The sequence below is a fragment of the Phocoena phocoena genome, chromosome 20 (genome assembly GCF_963924675.1).
Source record: "Phocoena phocoena chromosome 20, mPhoPho1.1, whole genome shotgun sequence".
In the NCBI taxonomy this organism is placed as follows: Eukaryota; Metazoa; Chordata; class Mammalia; order Artiodactyla; family Phocoenidae; genus Phocoena; species Phocoena phocoena.
Window position 1 is genome coordinate 7,479,677 of NC_089238.1, and position 15,478 is coordinate 7,495,154.

The 15,478-nt window shown below is 49.4% G+C and overlaps 2 protein-coding genes across 2 annotated transcripts in view; both read left to right on the forward strand.

Annotated features, from left to right (window-relative positions):
* Positions 1-15,478, forward strand: part of HSD17B14 (hydroxysteroid 17-beta dehydrogenase 14) — a gene marked incomplete at its 5' end in the record, with an annotated part of 15,661 nt that continues 183 nt past the window's right edge. Inside the window, 8 exon segments of the mRNA XM_065898817.1 lie at positions 1-82; positions 591-629; positions 745-825; positions 1,348-1,416; positions 5,006-5,097; positions 14,763-14,867; positions 15,117-15,184; positions 15,301-15,397. Coding sequence (XP_065754889.1) covers positions 1-82; positions 591-629; positions 745-825; positions 1,348-1,416; positions 5,006-5,097; positions 14,763-14,867; positions 15,117-15,184; positions 15,301-15,397 — 633 coding nt within the window.
* The window catches only part of BCAT2 (branched chain amino acid transaminase 2), a 22,396-nt gene continuing 17,382 nt past the window's right edge, over positions 10,465-15,478 (forward strand). The window contains exons 1-2 of the mRNA XM_065898815.1: positions 10,465-10,468; positions 12,132-12,141. The gene's annotated coding sequence lies outside the window, so the exon portion shown is untranslated. The remainder of the gene's footprint in view (positions 10,469-12,131; positions 12,142-15,478) is intronic.

Consider the following 15,478-nt stretch of genomic DNA (forward strand, 5'->3'; position numbering starts at 1 on the left):
ACGGGAACGCGCTATGCTGGGAAGGTGGTCGTCGTGACCGGGGGCGGGCGCGGCATCGGAGCCGGGATCGTTCGAGCCTTCGGTGAGTGCGGTCTGGCTGGCTCTGAATGTTGGGAGTCTGGGAGAGGAGGGACCCTGGGGGGCTAATTAATGGGTGTGGAAAGAAGTATCTTCTGTACTGGAATCTAGATTCTTATCTTATAAAATCCCATTTGCAAAGTTAATGAAAAGATAGGCAGTGGTAGCCTGGGGCCTGAGATTTTGGCGGATTTCCAAACGCCATTGACTCCCTTTCGGCGGGTCTCAGTAATGGCTACAAAATGGGTGGTTTGGGGGAACATGCCTCTTGCAGATTTAGGGTTTACTCTGGAACCAGGGATGGAGGCTCAGGAGCTCCAGCGAGCACCTGGAGCAGCCAAGGAGAATATGTGTAAAAACTTCTGCCCTTTGTCCTAGGGGATTAACATGAGACTTTGGGGTCACGAGGGGAGCATAGTGGGAGACGGCCCCACTTCAGGTGGCCACTAGAGGGCACCAGAGGGCTTCGCAAAGGCCTGTGCTGGGTTAACCAGTTCTCTTCCCATCCTCAGTGGAAAGCGGTGCCCAAGTGGTTATCTGTGACAAAGATGGTGAGTGAGGGTCCCCTCAGTCCTCACCCCCGCCCCTCCAGGAGGAGTCCGGGTCCCCAGACCCTTCCTCCCTCTGACCCAAGAGTCCAGACCCCCAGCCCTTCTCTTCCTGCAGAGTCCGGGGGTCGGGCGCTGGAGCGGGAGCTTCCTGGCACTGTCTTTCTGCTCTGTGATGTGACTCAGGAGGAAGATGTGAGGGTGAGTGTGTTTTCTGTCCCTACCCCCGGTGTCTCCACTTGTTTCTCCACCCAGCCCCAGGCTTTTGCACACGCTGTTCCCTCTGTCTTTCCCCCTTCTCCTGGCTAAATTGTACCCATCCCAGAGGTTTCAGCTCAGTGTCATTTCAAGGCTTTTCCCTAACTCTGCCGACCAGGTCCTGTGTCTCCTGGGAAGATTCTCATTTATCTCCCACTCCCTCAAGGCTCTTGTCATACATGTCACGTGGATTGGGACAAATAAACTCCTCACAGCGGGTCTCTTTCTGTAAGAGTTTTTCTCTTTCCTCAGGGTTTCTGGTCTTTCTCTTTAGCCAGTATCTCTGACATCTGCCCCCGCACCCCAGTCCCAGGTCTCTGGAGTAGTGACCACAGTGTGAATGTCACCAGCCCTCTGGTGTCTGGCCCCTCAGCTGTGACTCCTGTCCCCACCTCGCTTTTGGACCCTCGGCTCCAAAAGGCCTGGTGCCATCACTGCTCACTCACAAGATATCTTTCTCCTCAAACCCTCATTTCTGAGACCATCCACCGTTTCGGCCGCCTGGATTGTGTAGTCAACAGCGCTGGCTACCGTGAGTCATGACTCCTGAGGGCTGTTCTCCACTGGTGTCAACCCACCTCCTGGCTTCCCACCCCAGTGCTGGCTCTGTTCCATCCCTGCTGTGTGCCCCCAGGCCTGTGCCCTTAGCCCTTTTATGCATCCGTTTCTACATCTCTAAAATGAAAATCACCATCCTTGTCATCATTATAGGGTCGTTGTGAGTATGGAATAGTGTAACTGCTCAGCCTCATAATTACCGGAACTGCCTTGGGCACATAGCTGCCATCTTGTAGCCTCAGTTTCTTATCTATGAAGTGAGGCTGATGGCCCTTCTCTTTTTCCATGACTGAGGTGATGTACTCTCTACACATGGTCTATAGGGCTTGGTGTGGAGGCTTTGAAGGGAAATTGCCATCAGCTTCCTGCTTACCCTTCGTAAGAATGCCTCACGTTGGTAAACCAAGGCTCAGAGAGGAGAATTGATTGGACTGGGGTCACACAGCAAGGCCATGGTAGAAAGAAGCCTCTCTTATTGGCTGGGCAACTTTGAGCAATTGACTTACCCTCTCTGGGCTGCACTTCCCTTCTCTGTTGTAAGAATTTAGAGACGGCAGATACTAGTGCATCCTTTCTCTCCGTGTCCTTGATCCTCTCAACAGATATTTATTGAGCATCTACTATGCCCCACATTCTGTCCTAGGGACTGGGGATTTAGCAGTGAACAAAACTGACTAAGCATTCCTGTCCTCATGGGATTCACATTGTAGAGGAAGGAAATAGACAAGAAAAGACAGATACAGTTAATCCTCATTATTTGTGGATTCCATATTTGCGAACTCACCTCCTTGCAGGGTGGGTTGTAACCCCAGAATCAGTACTCACTGCGCTTTCCCGGTATTCACAGACATGGGCAGAGAGGCAAAAATTTGAGTTGCCCGTAGCACATGTTCCCAGCTAAGGTCAAACATGGTGATGCTCTGCCCTCTGGGTTTAGCTTTCAAACAGAGAGATGCCCAGAGGTGGAGACGGGAGAGGGCAGTGTCTGTAAGGAGCTCCCTCTGGGGCCAGCTGGATGGGTTTGAATCCCAGCTCTGGCATCTGTGAGTGGGGCAGCCTCAGGCAAGTCACTTAACACTTCCTTATTTGCAAAATAAATAAAATAGAGTCTGCCAGTATGGGTTGTTTTTAGGATTTAAGATTATAATATTTATGTTAGATAGCCATATAACTATATACATATACATATGTACATATATACATACACATATATGTCCTGTCTTAGTCTGTTCATGCTGCTATAACAGAAATACCATGGACTGGGTGGCTTAAATGACAAACATTTATTTCTCACAGTTCTGGAGGCTGCAAAGTCCAAGATCAAGTCAGAAGCAGATTTGGTGTCGGGTGAGGGCCTGCTTGCTGGGGCCTCACATGGTGGAAGGAACGAAGGACCTCATGGGGGTCTCTTTTATAAGGGCACTAATCCCATTCAAGAGGGAGCCATCCTCATGACTTGACTCCCACAGAACCCCACCTCCAAATACTATCACATTGGAGGTTAGGATTTTAACATATGGAATTTGGGGGGCGGGACACAAACTTTCAGTTAATAGCATGTATATGTTATAATGTAATATTATATATATGTATTTCCCCTAGGAGCAATGGGTCAATAGTCACTAATTCAGTGTTCGCTGTGACTTTGTGGACTAGCTGCCTCGAATAAGGATAATTGATTGTATATATTAGCATGTCTGGTAGTGATAAAGGCTATGAAGAAAAATAAATCTGATTGAGGGCTTAGAGAATGGCAGGGGCTGTTTTGTACAGAGGGTCTGGGGTGGATTCTCTGAAGATGTTTGAACCGTTCTCTGAAGGAAGCAAGGCCATAAGCCCTGGGTCTCCAGGAGGAATAATCCAATATTTCATTAACTTTCCATTGTCTTGTTTCCCATCTCTCTGTCCCTTCATCCACTTTGACTCTTAAAGCCTTTGGAAGGTTCAGGGTCCATTTTTCCCAGTTTCTATTTTTTTTTCCTGTTCTTACTTCTATCTTTCCTGCTTCTTTTCTTCTGAATGTTGATTTTTCTGTCCCTCTTCCATCCACCCAGTTCTTTCTATTTTCTAAAAAAATATTTATTTATTTGGCTGTGCCGGGTGTTAGTTGCAACACGTGGGATCTTTTAGTTGTGGCTTACAGGATCTAGTTCCCTGACCGGGGATCGAAGCCAGGCTCCCTGCATTGGGAGTGCAGAGTCTTAACCACTGGACCACCAGGCAAGTCCCCTCTTTCTATTTATTTAACAAACACATTTATAGTACTAAGTGTCAGGCACAAATATTGACTTGTGAAATGTCTAAGCCTGAGAACAAAGTGTTATCCTCATTCTGCAGATGAGGAAACAGGCACAGAGGGGCAAAGTGACTTGCCTAAAGTCACACAGCCAAGAAGTGTCAGAGCTAAGATTTGAACTCAGACCTTCTGGCCCTGAGACTGGTTTTTTGTTTGTTTTTTCTTTTGATGCTTCTTTTAATTTTTTAAATATTTGTTTATTTATTTGGTTGCACCAGGTCTTAATTGTGGCTCCAGGGCTCCTTTAGTTGCGGCTTGCCAGCTCCTTAGTTGCAAACTCTTAGTTGCGGCATGCATGTGGAATCTAGTTCCCTGACTGGGGATCAAACGTAGGCCCCCTGCAATTGGGAGAGCAGAGTCTTATCCACTGTGCCACCAGGGAAGTCCCTGCTCCTTTCAATTTTTTTAATTGAAGTATAGTTAATTTATAGTCTTATGTTAGCTTCAGGTGTACACCATAGTGATTCAGTATTTTTGCAGACTATATTCCATTATAGGTTATTTCAAGACAATGGCTATAATTCCCTGTGCTGTACCATATATCTTCGTTGCTTATCTACTTTATACATAGTAGTTTGTATCTGTAGTAGCTTGTATACTCCTAATTTGTCCCTCTCTCCTTCCTTCTCCCCTTTGGTAACCACAAGTTTGTTTTCTATATCTGAGTCTGTTTCCATTTTGCATATATATTTACTTGTATTATTTGTTAGATTTCACATATAAGTGATATCATACAGTTTTTGTCTTTCTCTGACTTATTTCACTAAGCATAATATTCTCTAGGTTCATCCATGTTGCTGCAAATGGCGATATTTCATTCTTCTTTTTTTTTTTTGCGGTACGCGGGCCTCTCACTGTCGTGGCCTCTCCTGCTGCGGAGCACAGGCTCCGGACGCGCAGGCTCAGCGGCCATGGCTCACGGGCCCAGCCGCTCTGCGGCATGTGGGATCTTCCCGGACCGGGGCACAAACCCGTGTCCCCTGCATCGGCAGGCGGACTCTCAACCACTGCACCACCAGGGAAGCCCCCATTCTTTCTATTAAGGCTAATATTCCAAGTGTACATACAAACCACATCTTCTTAATCCAATTTTGAGACTACTTTTTTAGTAACCACTATGCAGCCTCCTTTCCTTTCCAGGACCCTTGACCCTCTTGTCTGCCACTCCTCCCCCCTGCACCCCGCAGTGCCTATTCCCCTTCCCTGCTCTCCTGTCTTCATGGTTCCCTCATCCTCTCCTCTCTCTCTCTTCCACCCCCACCCTTAGATCCACCTCCGCAGTGGCCCGAGGAGACCTCTGCCCAGGGCTTCCGGCAGCTGCTGGAGCTGAACCTGCTGGGGACGTACACCCTAACGAAGGTGAGCAGCCGCCTGACAGAGAGATTGTCAGACCCACTTTGTCTCAGAGCCAAATGTTTTCTGTGCCTTGCTTTGATCTTATTCCAGAAGGACTCCATTTTTGTAGAAAAGAAATGCATGCCGATCCCTACATCTGGCCAAAGCTACCTGTGTTGCTACATAGCCCAGTCTTCTTAGGAACCTTCCAGAACCTTCCAAAGTGGTGTGGTGGTAGTGGTGGGGGATGTTAAGGATCTGGAGAAAGGAGTTAGGACAAGGAATCAGTAATAGACAGTCACAGCTTTGCTACCCAGTGAATAGCTATCAGGAGCAAAGAGTATCTCCTTCTACCTCTACGCCTTTCCTCTGAATCTTCCCCAAATCGCCTCCTACTTACTATCTCAGTTCAAATACCATCTCTTCAGAAAGGCCTTTCCTGACTACTCGCTCATATGGCAGCTACATGTACATGTACATATTCGTTCTCTATGATAACAACTTATTTTCATCAAAGTACTTTTTATTTATTTAATTTACCATCATAATACTTTTTTTTTTTTTTTTTGCTGTGCTGTGGGACTTGTAGGATCTTTGTTCCCCGACCAGGGATCGAACCCGTGCTTCCTGCAGTGGAAGCGCAGAGTCCTAACCACTAGACCGCCAGGGAATTCCCCATTATAATACTTTTTTAAAATTATTTATTTATTTTTGGCTGCGTTGGGTCTTCATTGCCGCGCGCCGGCTTTCTCCAGTTGTGGCGAGCGGGGGCTACCCTTTGTTGCAGTATGTGGGCTTCTCACTGCGGTGGCTTCTCTTTGTTGCGGAGCATGGGCCCTAGAGCATGCGGGCTCAGTAGTTGTGGTGCACGGGCTTAGTTGCTCCGCGGCATGTGGGATCTTCCCGGACCGGGGATCAAACTTGTGTCCCCTGCATTGGCAGGCGGATTCTTAATCACTGCGCCACCAGGGAGGCCCCTATTCTGTCATTCTTGTTTCTTGTTGACTCCTCACTTTTTCTTTTCTTTACCTTTTCTGGAGTATTTGAAAGCAAATCTCAGATATCATTATTTCACCCATAAATAAAATAATTCAGTATGATCTTTACTAGATAAGGGTTTTTTTTTTGTTTTTTAAGTGTGTATCTGTGTGCTCTTTTAGACAGGGTGGGTGGTCAGAAGCCTTCTCTAAGAGGTAACATTTGAGTCAAGACCCCTAGGAGGTATGTGGGCAACTGTGGTCCAGCAGAGGAGCAGCCAGTGCAAAGGCCCTGGGGTGGAAGTGCTTGGCGTGTAGGAGGGACAGTGAGGAAGGCAGCGTGACTGAAGCAGACGAAGCAGGGAGAGGCTGGAAGTTGAGGGCAGATCGTGCTGGGTCTTGTAAACCTTGGAGAGGACTTGGGTTTGACACTGTCTGAGCTGGGAGCCATAGAGTGTTCGGAGCAGAGGAACTCGAACTGTTGTAAGTGGGATCTGGTGCCGTCTGGTGGCCAGGTGGGGAACAAAGTGGGGGGCAAGGGCAGAGGCCAGGAAGTCAGTGAGGAGGTGACGATGGGATGGCCCAGGCCAGAGGAGGTGATGTTGGATCCCACCAGGCTGGTGGCTGTGGATTTGGTGAGAAATGGTCTGATTCTGCATACATTTTTTTCATACGTTTTTCTGTTTATTTATTTATTTGGCTGCCTCGGGTCTTAGTTGCAACTCGCGGGATCTTCGTTGCAGCGAGAGGGCTCTTCATTGCTGCTTGTGGGCTTCTCTCTAGTTGTGGTGCTGGGACTCCAGAGTGCACAGTCTCAGTAGTTGCGGTGTTAGGGCTTTCTAGTTGTGGCACGCGGGCTTAGTTGCCCTGTGGCATGTGGGATCTTAGTTCCCTGATCAGGGACCGAACTCGAGTTCCCTGCATTGGAAGGCGGATTCTTAACCACTGGACCACCAGGGAAATCCCTGGATGCATTTTAAAGGTAGACTTGTTAAGATTTCCTTATAGACTAGATGTGGCGGCCGACTTAAGAAAGAAAGGAGTGGGTGGGGTTTTTGTTTGTTTGTTTCCCGCAACCCCAATCCCCAGCATCTGGCAGGAAGGCGTTGCCATCTGCTGCCCTGGGGAAGCCTGGGGAGGAGCAGGTGGGGCGGGGGACTGTCAAGTGAGAGATGCCCACCAGACATCTGCGTGCGGGCCACGGGTCTAGGGCAAAGGTTGAGGCCTGGAGACATCAGTTCGGAGCGCACCAGCTTGAGGCTAGAGGAGCTCAGGAAAGCGAATGTAAACAGAGGGAAGAGGGGCATGGAGTGGGTCAGGGGTCACCTGTGTGGAGAAGCTCAGGTGCTTCCCCAGATCTCATCCGAGATCCAGGTGAAATATCCCCAAGCAGTTGGATAATCTGTCTCTCAACCAGTCAACCCTGGCTTCTGTCCCCAGTTTCTGTCCACCTTCTAAGATTGGCCCCTCCTGGGAATTCCCTGGCGGTCCAGTGGTTAGGACTGCGCGCTTTCACTGGGGAGGGCACGGGTTCAATCCCTGGTCTGGGAACTAGATCCCGCAAGTCAGTGGTACGCGGCCAAAATAATAATAATAAAAGATTGGTGCCTCCGTACAATAAGGCATGCACACACCACAGCCCGTAAAGGATATGTGCGTGTGTGTATTTTTTTTCCCTTCCTTGGCCGTGCCGACGGCATGTGAGACCTTAGCTGCCCCACCACGGACCGAACCTGAGCCCCTTGCACTGGAAGCAGGGATCCTTAACCACTGGACCACCAGGGGCTTCCCATGTGTGTGTGTTTATTTTTTTCTTTCTCTCCCTCCCTCATTAATTGCCAGCATTTTTAAAAAGAGAGAAATTTCTCACAAACAACTGGATTTCTGGTTTCTCTTGAAAAGTTGGCCAACTGGATCCATGGCAAGGGCGACAGTCTGCTAAATGTGGCCTGGCTCCCCACTGTACCCCAATCCCCAGCTCTCCCTCCTTGGCCTCCTGACTCTGTTACCTGTGAGTGGCTGGTGCAGAAGCCTCACATGAGGGTCTAGATCTGGGGTCCACCTGCCTGGGTTCTCTGTCACTTCCTACTTGTAACATCAGGCAAGATTCTCAGTCTCTCTGCACCTAGGTTTTCTCATCTGTAGAAGGAGGCTAATAGTGGTAGTAATTCACAGCGTTGTCCTGAGAATTGAATGAGGTTAAATTAAATACCCACAAAGTCCTTAGAACATACCTGGCACAGAGGTTACTGTCTGCAAGGTATTACTGTTTATCGCGAACCTTGCCCCATTCTGTGTCTTGCAGCCAATCCACCTCACTCAGTTTGCCGTCTCTGAGATACATATTGGGCAAATGAATCCTGGGAAAAGGTGAAGTTTGAGCTCAACCTTGAATGGGAGGGAAGGAAGTAGAGAAGTAGGACACAGGGTGTTTCACTTGCCAAAAGAGTGTGCAAAGGCCCTGGGGCAGAAACAACCTGGGTGTATTTTAAGAACAGGAGAACCTCCATCTCCTTCTCCCTTTAGCAATTATAAGCATTTTGTTAAGCTTGTTCTATCCATTGCCTCCTGCCATCCCCTACCCAGACATCATATAATATCATTAGTAAGAACTTCATAAATACTACCAATGGATTAGAACATTTATTTATTTTTATTTTGACATAATTTAAGACTTATTTAAGACTTATTGCCCGGATAATACAGAGGAGTCCTGTATACGCAGACTCCCCGTTGTTAACATTTGACCACATTTGCTTTATTCTTCTATCTCTCTATTTGAGAGTAAGTTGCAAGCATGATGTCTATTTACCCTTCAGTGCCTTGGAGGGTATTTCCTAAAAACGAGAACATTCTCTTACACAGTCATAGTAACGTTAACATTGATATCATGATCTTAGCTAATCTAGAGACTTTCTTATTCAGATTATTAGAATTCTTATCACGGTACCGTGGCCACACCTGTGTTAGTCGGGGTTCCCCCAGAAGCAGAGTCCAGGTGGGGATTGAAAGGCAGGATGGATGGAAGGTGATCCCAGGAATTGCTTCCTTCAGCCTGGGGAGTAGTTGCTAGGCAGCTGATGAAGGGTGTCACCAAGCAAGTTACCACCAGGTGGGGCACCATCCCCTGGTGGCACTCTGGGATTCAGCTAGAAACGTGCACCTCAGAGTTATCCCCCCCATCTAAGAGGCAAGGAAGAGCCAAATACTGTTTTAACTTAAAAATACATTTGGCGGTCTTCCCTGGTGGTCCAGTGGTTAGGACTCCACGCGTTCACTGCCAAGGGCCTGGGTTCAATCCCTTGTCTGGGAATTAAGATCCTGCAAGCAGTGTGGGGTGACCAAAAAAAAAAAAAAAAATTAACTTCATGTTAATAATTAAAATTAAGACTTTTTTACATGACCAAATTACTATTAGATCTCCTAAGAAAATTAAGAGTAATTTCTTAATACCATTTAATACCCAAGCCCTATTTAAATTCACCTCGTTGTTCGCAAATGTCTTATTATAGTTGGTTTGTTCACACCAAGCTCCAAAGTCTGCCGATTGCATTTGGTTTTTCAGAGGGCAGAGACTTTTGTCTGCTTCTTCCTGCCTCTGTCCCAGTGCCTGTTGTAAAGCAATTTGTCAACATGTGTAAGTTGCTGCCATTATCACCATTGTCATCATTGTAACCATGACCACCATCACCACCATCACCATTACCATCATCATTATTAAACCATCATCATGACCATCTTCACCATCATTGCCATCATCCCCCCATCATTATCATCATTACCTTCATCACCGTCATCATCACCACCACCACCAATGTCCCTTGAAAGCTCCTTAAATGTTGAATCTGGGACCCCAGGCCTCCTGAATCAGAATCTCTGGGTCTTTGGCCTCCCTGGTGGATTCTGACACAAGCCAAAGTGAGCCATTCCCTAGGCTAGAGAAAACAACAGAGGAATTAGGGATGTTTATATAGCTAAGGAAATGAGATCTTGTCAGTAGGGATCGCAGAAGATGTTTGAGCGCAGGAGCGTCTATTGTAGACTCTCAGAGCTGGATTGGTTCTTAGAGACCTATCCATTCGTTCATCTATTTAGTCATCAAAGACTGACCAAGCATTCGTAGGTGCTGGCGATACACCACGTGGTCTTTGCCCTTGTGGAGTTTATAGTCATGGGGCAGCCAAGTGTTACTAAATAAACAAGAGACGAGTTTATATGGGTGAGTGTGTTCTGGTGCTGGTTTGTTCTGGCCTTCAGGGTAGGCTTTTTGGAGGAAGTGAAACATGAATGACATTAACTAGGGGAGAGGTGGGGCAAAGGGAGGGAGTCAGGCCATGAACAGTCCGGTGGGTCCTTGATGGAGCTACACGGAGATGCAGGTGTTCCTGGCAGAGAACAGCCTGTGCAGAGGCCTGGCCGTGGGAGAGTTAGGAGCTCTCAAGGTGCTGAGTGCAGTGAGTGAAGCGGGTGGTACAGGAAGGGGTTGGGGGGCAGATATATCAGGCTTGGATGGCCATGCTGAGGCATCTGGTCTTGACCTCAAGAGCAACAGGAAGCCATAGAAGGTATCTGAGCAAGGAAGTGATGTGAGCCCATTAATACTAACACATCGTTAGTAGTAACAGATCATTCTGTCTCTTGTATGAGGAACAAATCTGTGGGCAAAGTGGGGTGAGAAGAGATGGCCTTCAAGGCCTCGCACACTCTGGCCCCTGTTGCTCCTCTGATCTCACTTCCCACCGCAGTGGCCTCCTGGCTGCCAAACACACCCAGCCTGGTTCTGCCTCGGGGCCTTTGCACTCGCTGTTCCCTCTGCCCAGCTTGGTTTTCTCTAAGAAATGCCTACAACTCACACCTGGACTCAAAATGCTCAAATCTGGGACTTCCCTGGCAGTCCAGTGGTTAAGACTCCAAGCTTCCACTGCAGGGGGCATGGACAGGTTCAATCCCTGGTCCAGGAACTAAGATCCTGCAAACTGTGAGGAGAGGCCCCCCCAAAAAAAGAATGAAAAAAAAACCCCTCAAATCTCACCTTCCCAAAGCCCTCCCTTGGGCACCGTTTGAAACTGCACCCAGCCCAACACTCCCATTCCCCCATCTCCTGCTCTCCTTCTTGTTTCATATCCCTAATTACACTCTAGAACATTTCATAGTGCACTTGTATCTGTTTCTTGCTGCCTCCCCATGGAACTTGGGCTCCACGAGGGCAGAAATCTCTCCCGGTCTTGTTTCCTGCAGTATCCACAGCATCTACCCCAGTACCTGGCACATAATAGGTCCTCACGAAATGTTTGTGAAATGAATTAACAAGGTGGAGGGAATTGTAGAGATTCGAGAGCTCCTTGGTGATGGGTCTGATGAGGAACTGAGGGTGAGGGAGGCTCTGGAAGACGCCCAGATCTCCCGGGTCTCCGGCTTGAGAAACTGGGTGGGAGCGGGCCCCATGTCAGAGGCTAGGAACCAGGAAGAGGGGCAGATTTTAGGGGGAGACAATGGGGTAAATTTTGCACTTGAGACACGGAGATGAAAATGCCCGAGGGGGCCAGGTCAGGAGGTCCAGAAAGGGGCTCCAAGGGCGATTTAGGAGATGCTGGTGGAAACCCAGTAAAGTGGGGGGTTCCCACGGCAGGGCGAGGACAGCAAGAAGCAGACCCAGGAACCTGAACATTTAGGAGACCTGGAGTCAGGCCAGGGAGAGCCTGCAGGAGTTCTCTGAGCGAGCCAGGCTGTTTCAAATCGCGCGTCTGAAGGGAGGAAGGGAAAGAGGGACAGGGAGAGTCAGCAGGTCTCTTACCAGCAGGTCCCTGATGCAGCTACACAGAGGTTCAGGCGACCTTGGCAGGAGGAGTGGGGGAGGATGCCTGCCAAGGAATGCCTGGGTTAGGGCTGGAAAGGGGCCACAAGGAGCATGGGGCAAATATTTATTGAACGCTAGCTGTGTGCCCGGTGCTGAGATGAGGGTGGTGAATGAACCCGTCTCAGCCCCCATGGACCTCACCTTTGCAGGTTGGGGGAGGGGAGGGAGTTAAACAGCTGGGCAGGGAGTCATGAGGATTAAGGAGAGAAATATGGCCAGGGCAGGGCCTGGGGAGTCAGGGTTTCAAGGCTGGTGAGAGTGAGGGGAGACAGGGAGAACACTTAGAGTGGTCTGAAGTTTTTTTTTTTTAAGATTTTTTTTTTTTGTGGTACGCGGGCCTCTCACTGTTGTGGCCTCTCCCGTTGCGGAGCACAGGCTCCAGACGCGCAGGCTCAGCGGCCATGGCTCACGGGCCCAGCCGCTCGGCGGCATGTGGGATCCTCCCGGACCGGGGCACGAACCCCCGTCCCCTACATCGGCAGGCGGACTCTCAACCACTGCGCCACCAGGGAAGCCCTAGATTTTTTTTTTTTTTTTTTTTTTGATGTGGACCATTTTTAAAGTCTTTATTGAGCTTGTTACAATATTGCTTCTGTTTTATGTTTTGGTTTTTTGTCCGCCAGGCACATGGGATTTTAGCTCCCCGAGCAGGGATCGAACCTGTACCCCCTGCAGTGCAAGAGTGGAGTCTTAACCACTGGACCGCCAGGGAAGTCCCAAGTTGTCAGAAGTTTTTATTTGCTTATGGGTCTTGGTCTCAGATGGCCAAGCCACAAATACTGGCTGTGACCGATCACATGACCCTCTGAGCATCAGTCACCCTTTCGCTCCTCAGTCTCCTCACCCGGAGGAAGGCGCTGTCGACTAGACCTCATTTTAGGGTTGTCGTGAGGATTAAATGAGCTAATCTGTGTAAAGAGCTGAGAACAGGATTTCCCTGGTGGCGCAGTGGTTAAGAATCCGCCTGCCAATGCAGGGGACACGGGTTGGAGCCCTGGTCCGGGAAGACCCCACATGCCGCAGAGCAACTAAGCCCGTGCACCACAACTACTGAGCCTGCGCTCTAGAGCCCGCGAGCCACAACTACTGAGCCCATATGCTACACTGCTGAAGCTCGCGTGCCTAGAGCCCGTGCTCCGCAACAAGAGAAGCCACCACAATGAGAAGCCCGAGCACTGCAATGCAGAGTAGCCCCCGCTCACCGTGACTAGAGAAAGCCTGTGCGCAGCAACAAAGACCCAGCGCTGCCAGAAATAAATAAATAAATTTATTAAAAAATAGCTGAGAACAGGGGAAGGTGCATAATAGATCCTCAGTAAATTCATTCATTGATGCCAAAGATATTTATTGAACACCTACTATGTGCCAGACACCTTAGTATGGGGGATGAATCAAAATAAGAAATTCCAACCGTCCCTCATAGGTTTTTGCATTCTGGTGGGAGAAACACAGAATAAACAAATAAGCAAGTAATAAAAATATATATGGCATGTCAGAAGGAGGTGTGTGACACAGGGAAAAGGAATCAGGAAGAGGGCTGGGGACCCAGGGGTAGGCAGGTTACAGTTTTAAATAGAACAGTGAGGGAATCCTCACTGAGAAGATGACATTTGAACAGGATTTGAAGTTGCTGAGGGGATAGTATTTTCCCACTTTAGCCCTGAAACTGTGGACCGAATGTCCCATGTCCCCAGAAAACTGGGGAAAGTTGGTCACCCTAGGAGTGAGTCACATGCTGTGTCAGGAGAAACATTCTGAGCAGAGGGAACAGCAAATGCAAAGGCCCTGAAGTTGGAACTCAGGGAGTGTTTGAAGATAGAGCACTGAGGACAGGGTGGAGGCTGTTTCTGAGGGAGTGGAGGTTAGAAAGAGCTGGTGGGGTGAACCGGAGAGAGAGAGTTAATTTAGCTTCCCATTCTGAGTATCCCTTGGGTGAGCCAGCTTGTGCCCATTAATCTTTCATGGCAGGAACAGTCCTTGCCCAAGGCAAGCAAGGGGAGGGATAGAATTTGAGTTTATTCAAGGTCATGTGTAATGGAAGAACAGAGACTGCCTGGGAGGGAGAGAGAAGGAAAGGGAGAGAGAGAGAGTTGAGAGTTAGTTTAGGGACCTCCGGATAGCCAGGGGTTGCCAATTCTGTTGGCAGAATAGGGAGTACATTTCATGAAGTCTTCCCATGTCACATTCTGACCACAGAGCTTTCCCTAAAACTCAGAGAAACCATCTTCCCCTCCACGGATAAAAGAGATTCCTCCCATTTTTGTAAAATATGCAGCCATCTTGGTCTCTCTTGCATTTTCCTATCTTGTTATGGACAGGAGTTTTTGTTTGTTTGTTTTTGTTTTTTGCGGTACGCAGGCCTCTTACTGTTGTGGCCTCTCCTGTTGCGGAGCACAGGCTCCAGACGCGCAGGGTCAGCAGCCATGGCTCACAGGCCCAGCCGCTCCGCGGCATGTGGGATCTTCCCGGACCAGGGCACAAACCCTTGTCCCCTGCATCGGCAGGCAGACTCTCAACCACTGCGCCACCAGGGAAGCCCTGGACAGGAGTTTTGAGTAATATACAAAAAGGCCTAGAGAGAGACACAGGGACCCTGAGAGAGGGGGACAAGGACACAGAAAGGGGAGGCAGAGACAGAAAAATCCCTTCCAGACAAGGAGAGACTCCTTAAGGGGTGAGACCCAGAGACCCTGGGACAAACCAGAGAAGGTGCACCCAGAACCCTGGCTGCTGCCCCTCCAGGTTCCCAGATCAACTAGTGAGCATAGCTGGGAGATGGCCATCAGGATGCATTTCAATGGGGCAGGCGGAGATCCAGGGGCTTGGGTGGCTTACCCTGCTTTCTGTCTCCCCAGCTCGCCCTCCCTCACTTGCGGAAGAGCCGCGGGAATGTCGTCAACATCTCCAGCCTGGTCGGGGCAATTGGGCAGTCCCAGGCAGTTTCCTATGTGGCCACCAAGGTACACCACTGAGGTAGCCTGCCCCTTCCTTCAGGAACCTCAGCCCTGAGGCATGGCCACCTGTGACATGTTGTTATACATCAAGGGTCTCCCAAGAGACAGAGCCTGGTGCAGCCCAATGAAACCTGCAGGGAGAGCGTGACTTCCCTCTTCCGATGCCCCTGCTTGATGCCCCCTGGTTGGGAGGAGAGGACAAAAGGAACCTCATCTTCTCTGGTCTGAACTTTCTCCATGTCCCGTCTTCTGCAGGGGGCAGTAACAGCCATGACCAAAGCCTTGGCCCTGGATGAGAGTCAATATGGTGTCCGTGCCAACTGGTGAGCAGCTCCACGTGGGCTGAGAGCCTCCTGGGGGAGCTGGGAAGACTGGGAGTGAGCCCAAGAGGCAGTATTTGTGGCAGACTTCCCTGACCCCCTCTCCTGCCTCACCCCAGCATCTCCCCAGGAAACATCTGGACCTCACTGTGGGAAGAGCTGGCAGCCTCAACACCTGACCCCACAGTCACAATCCGAGAGGGCATGCTGGCCCAGGTAGGAGTGGGAGCCAGGGCCAGGTGGCATGGGGGTGGCGGTCAGGTGATGGCTTCTCTTGACCCTCCTTTTCCCCTTGTC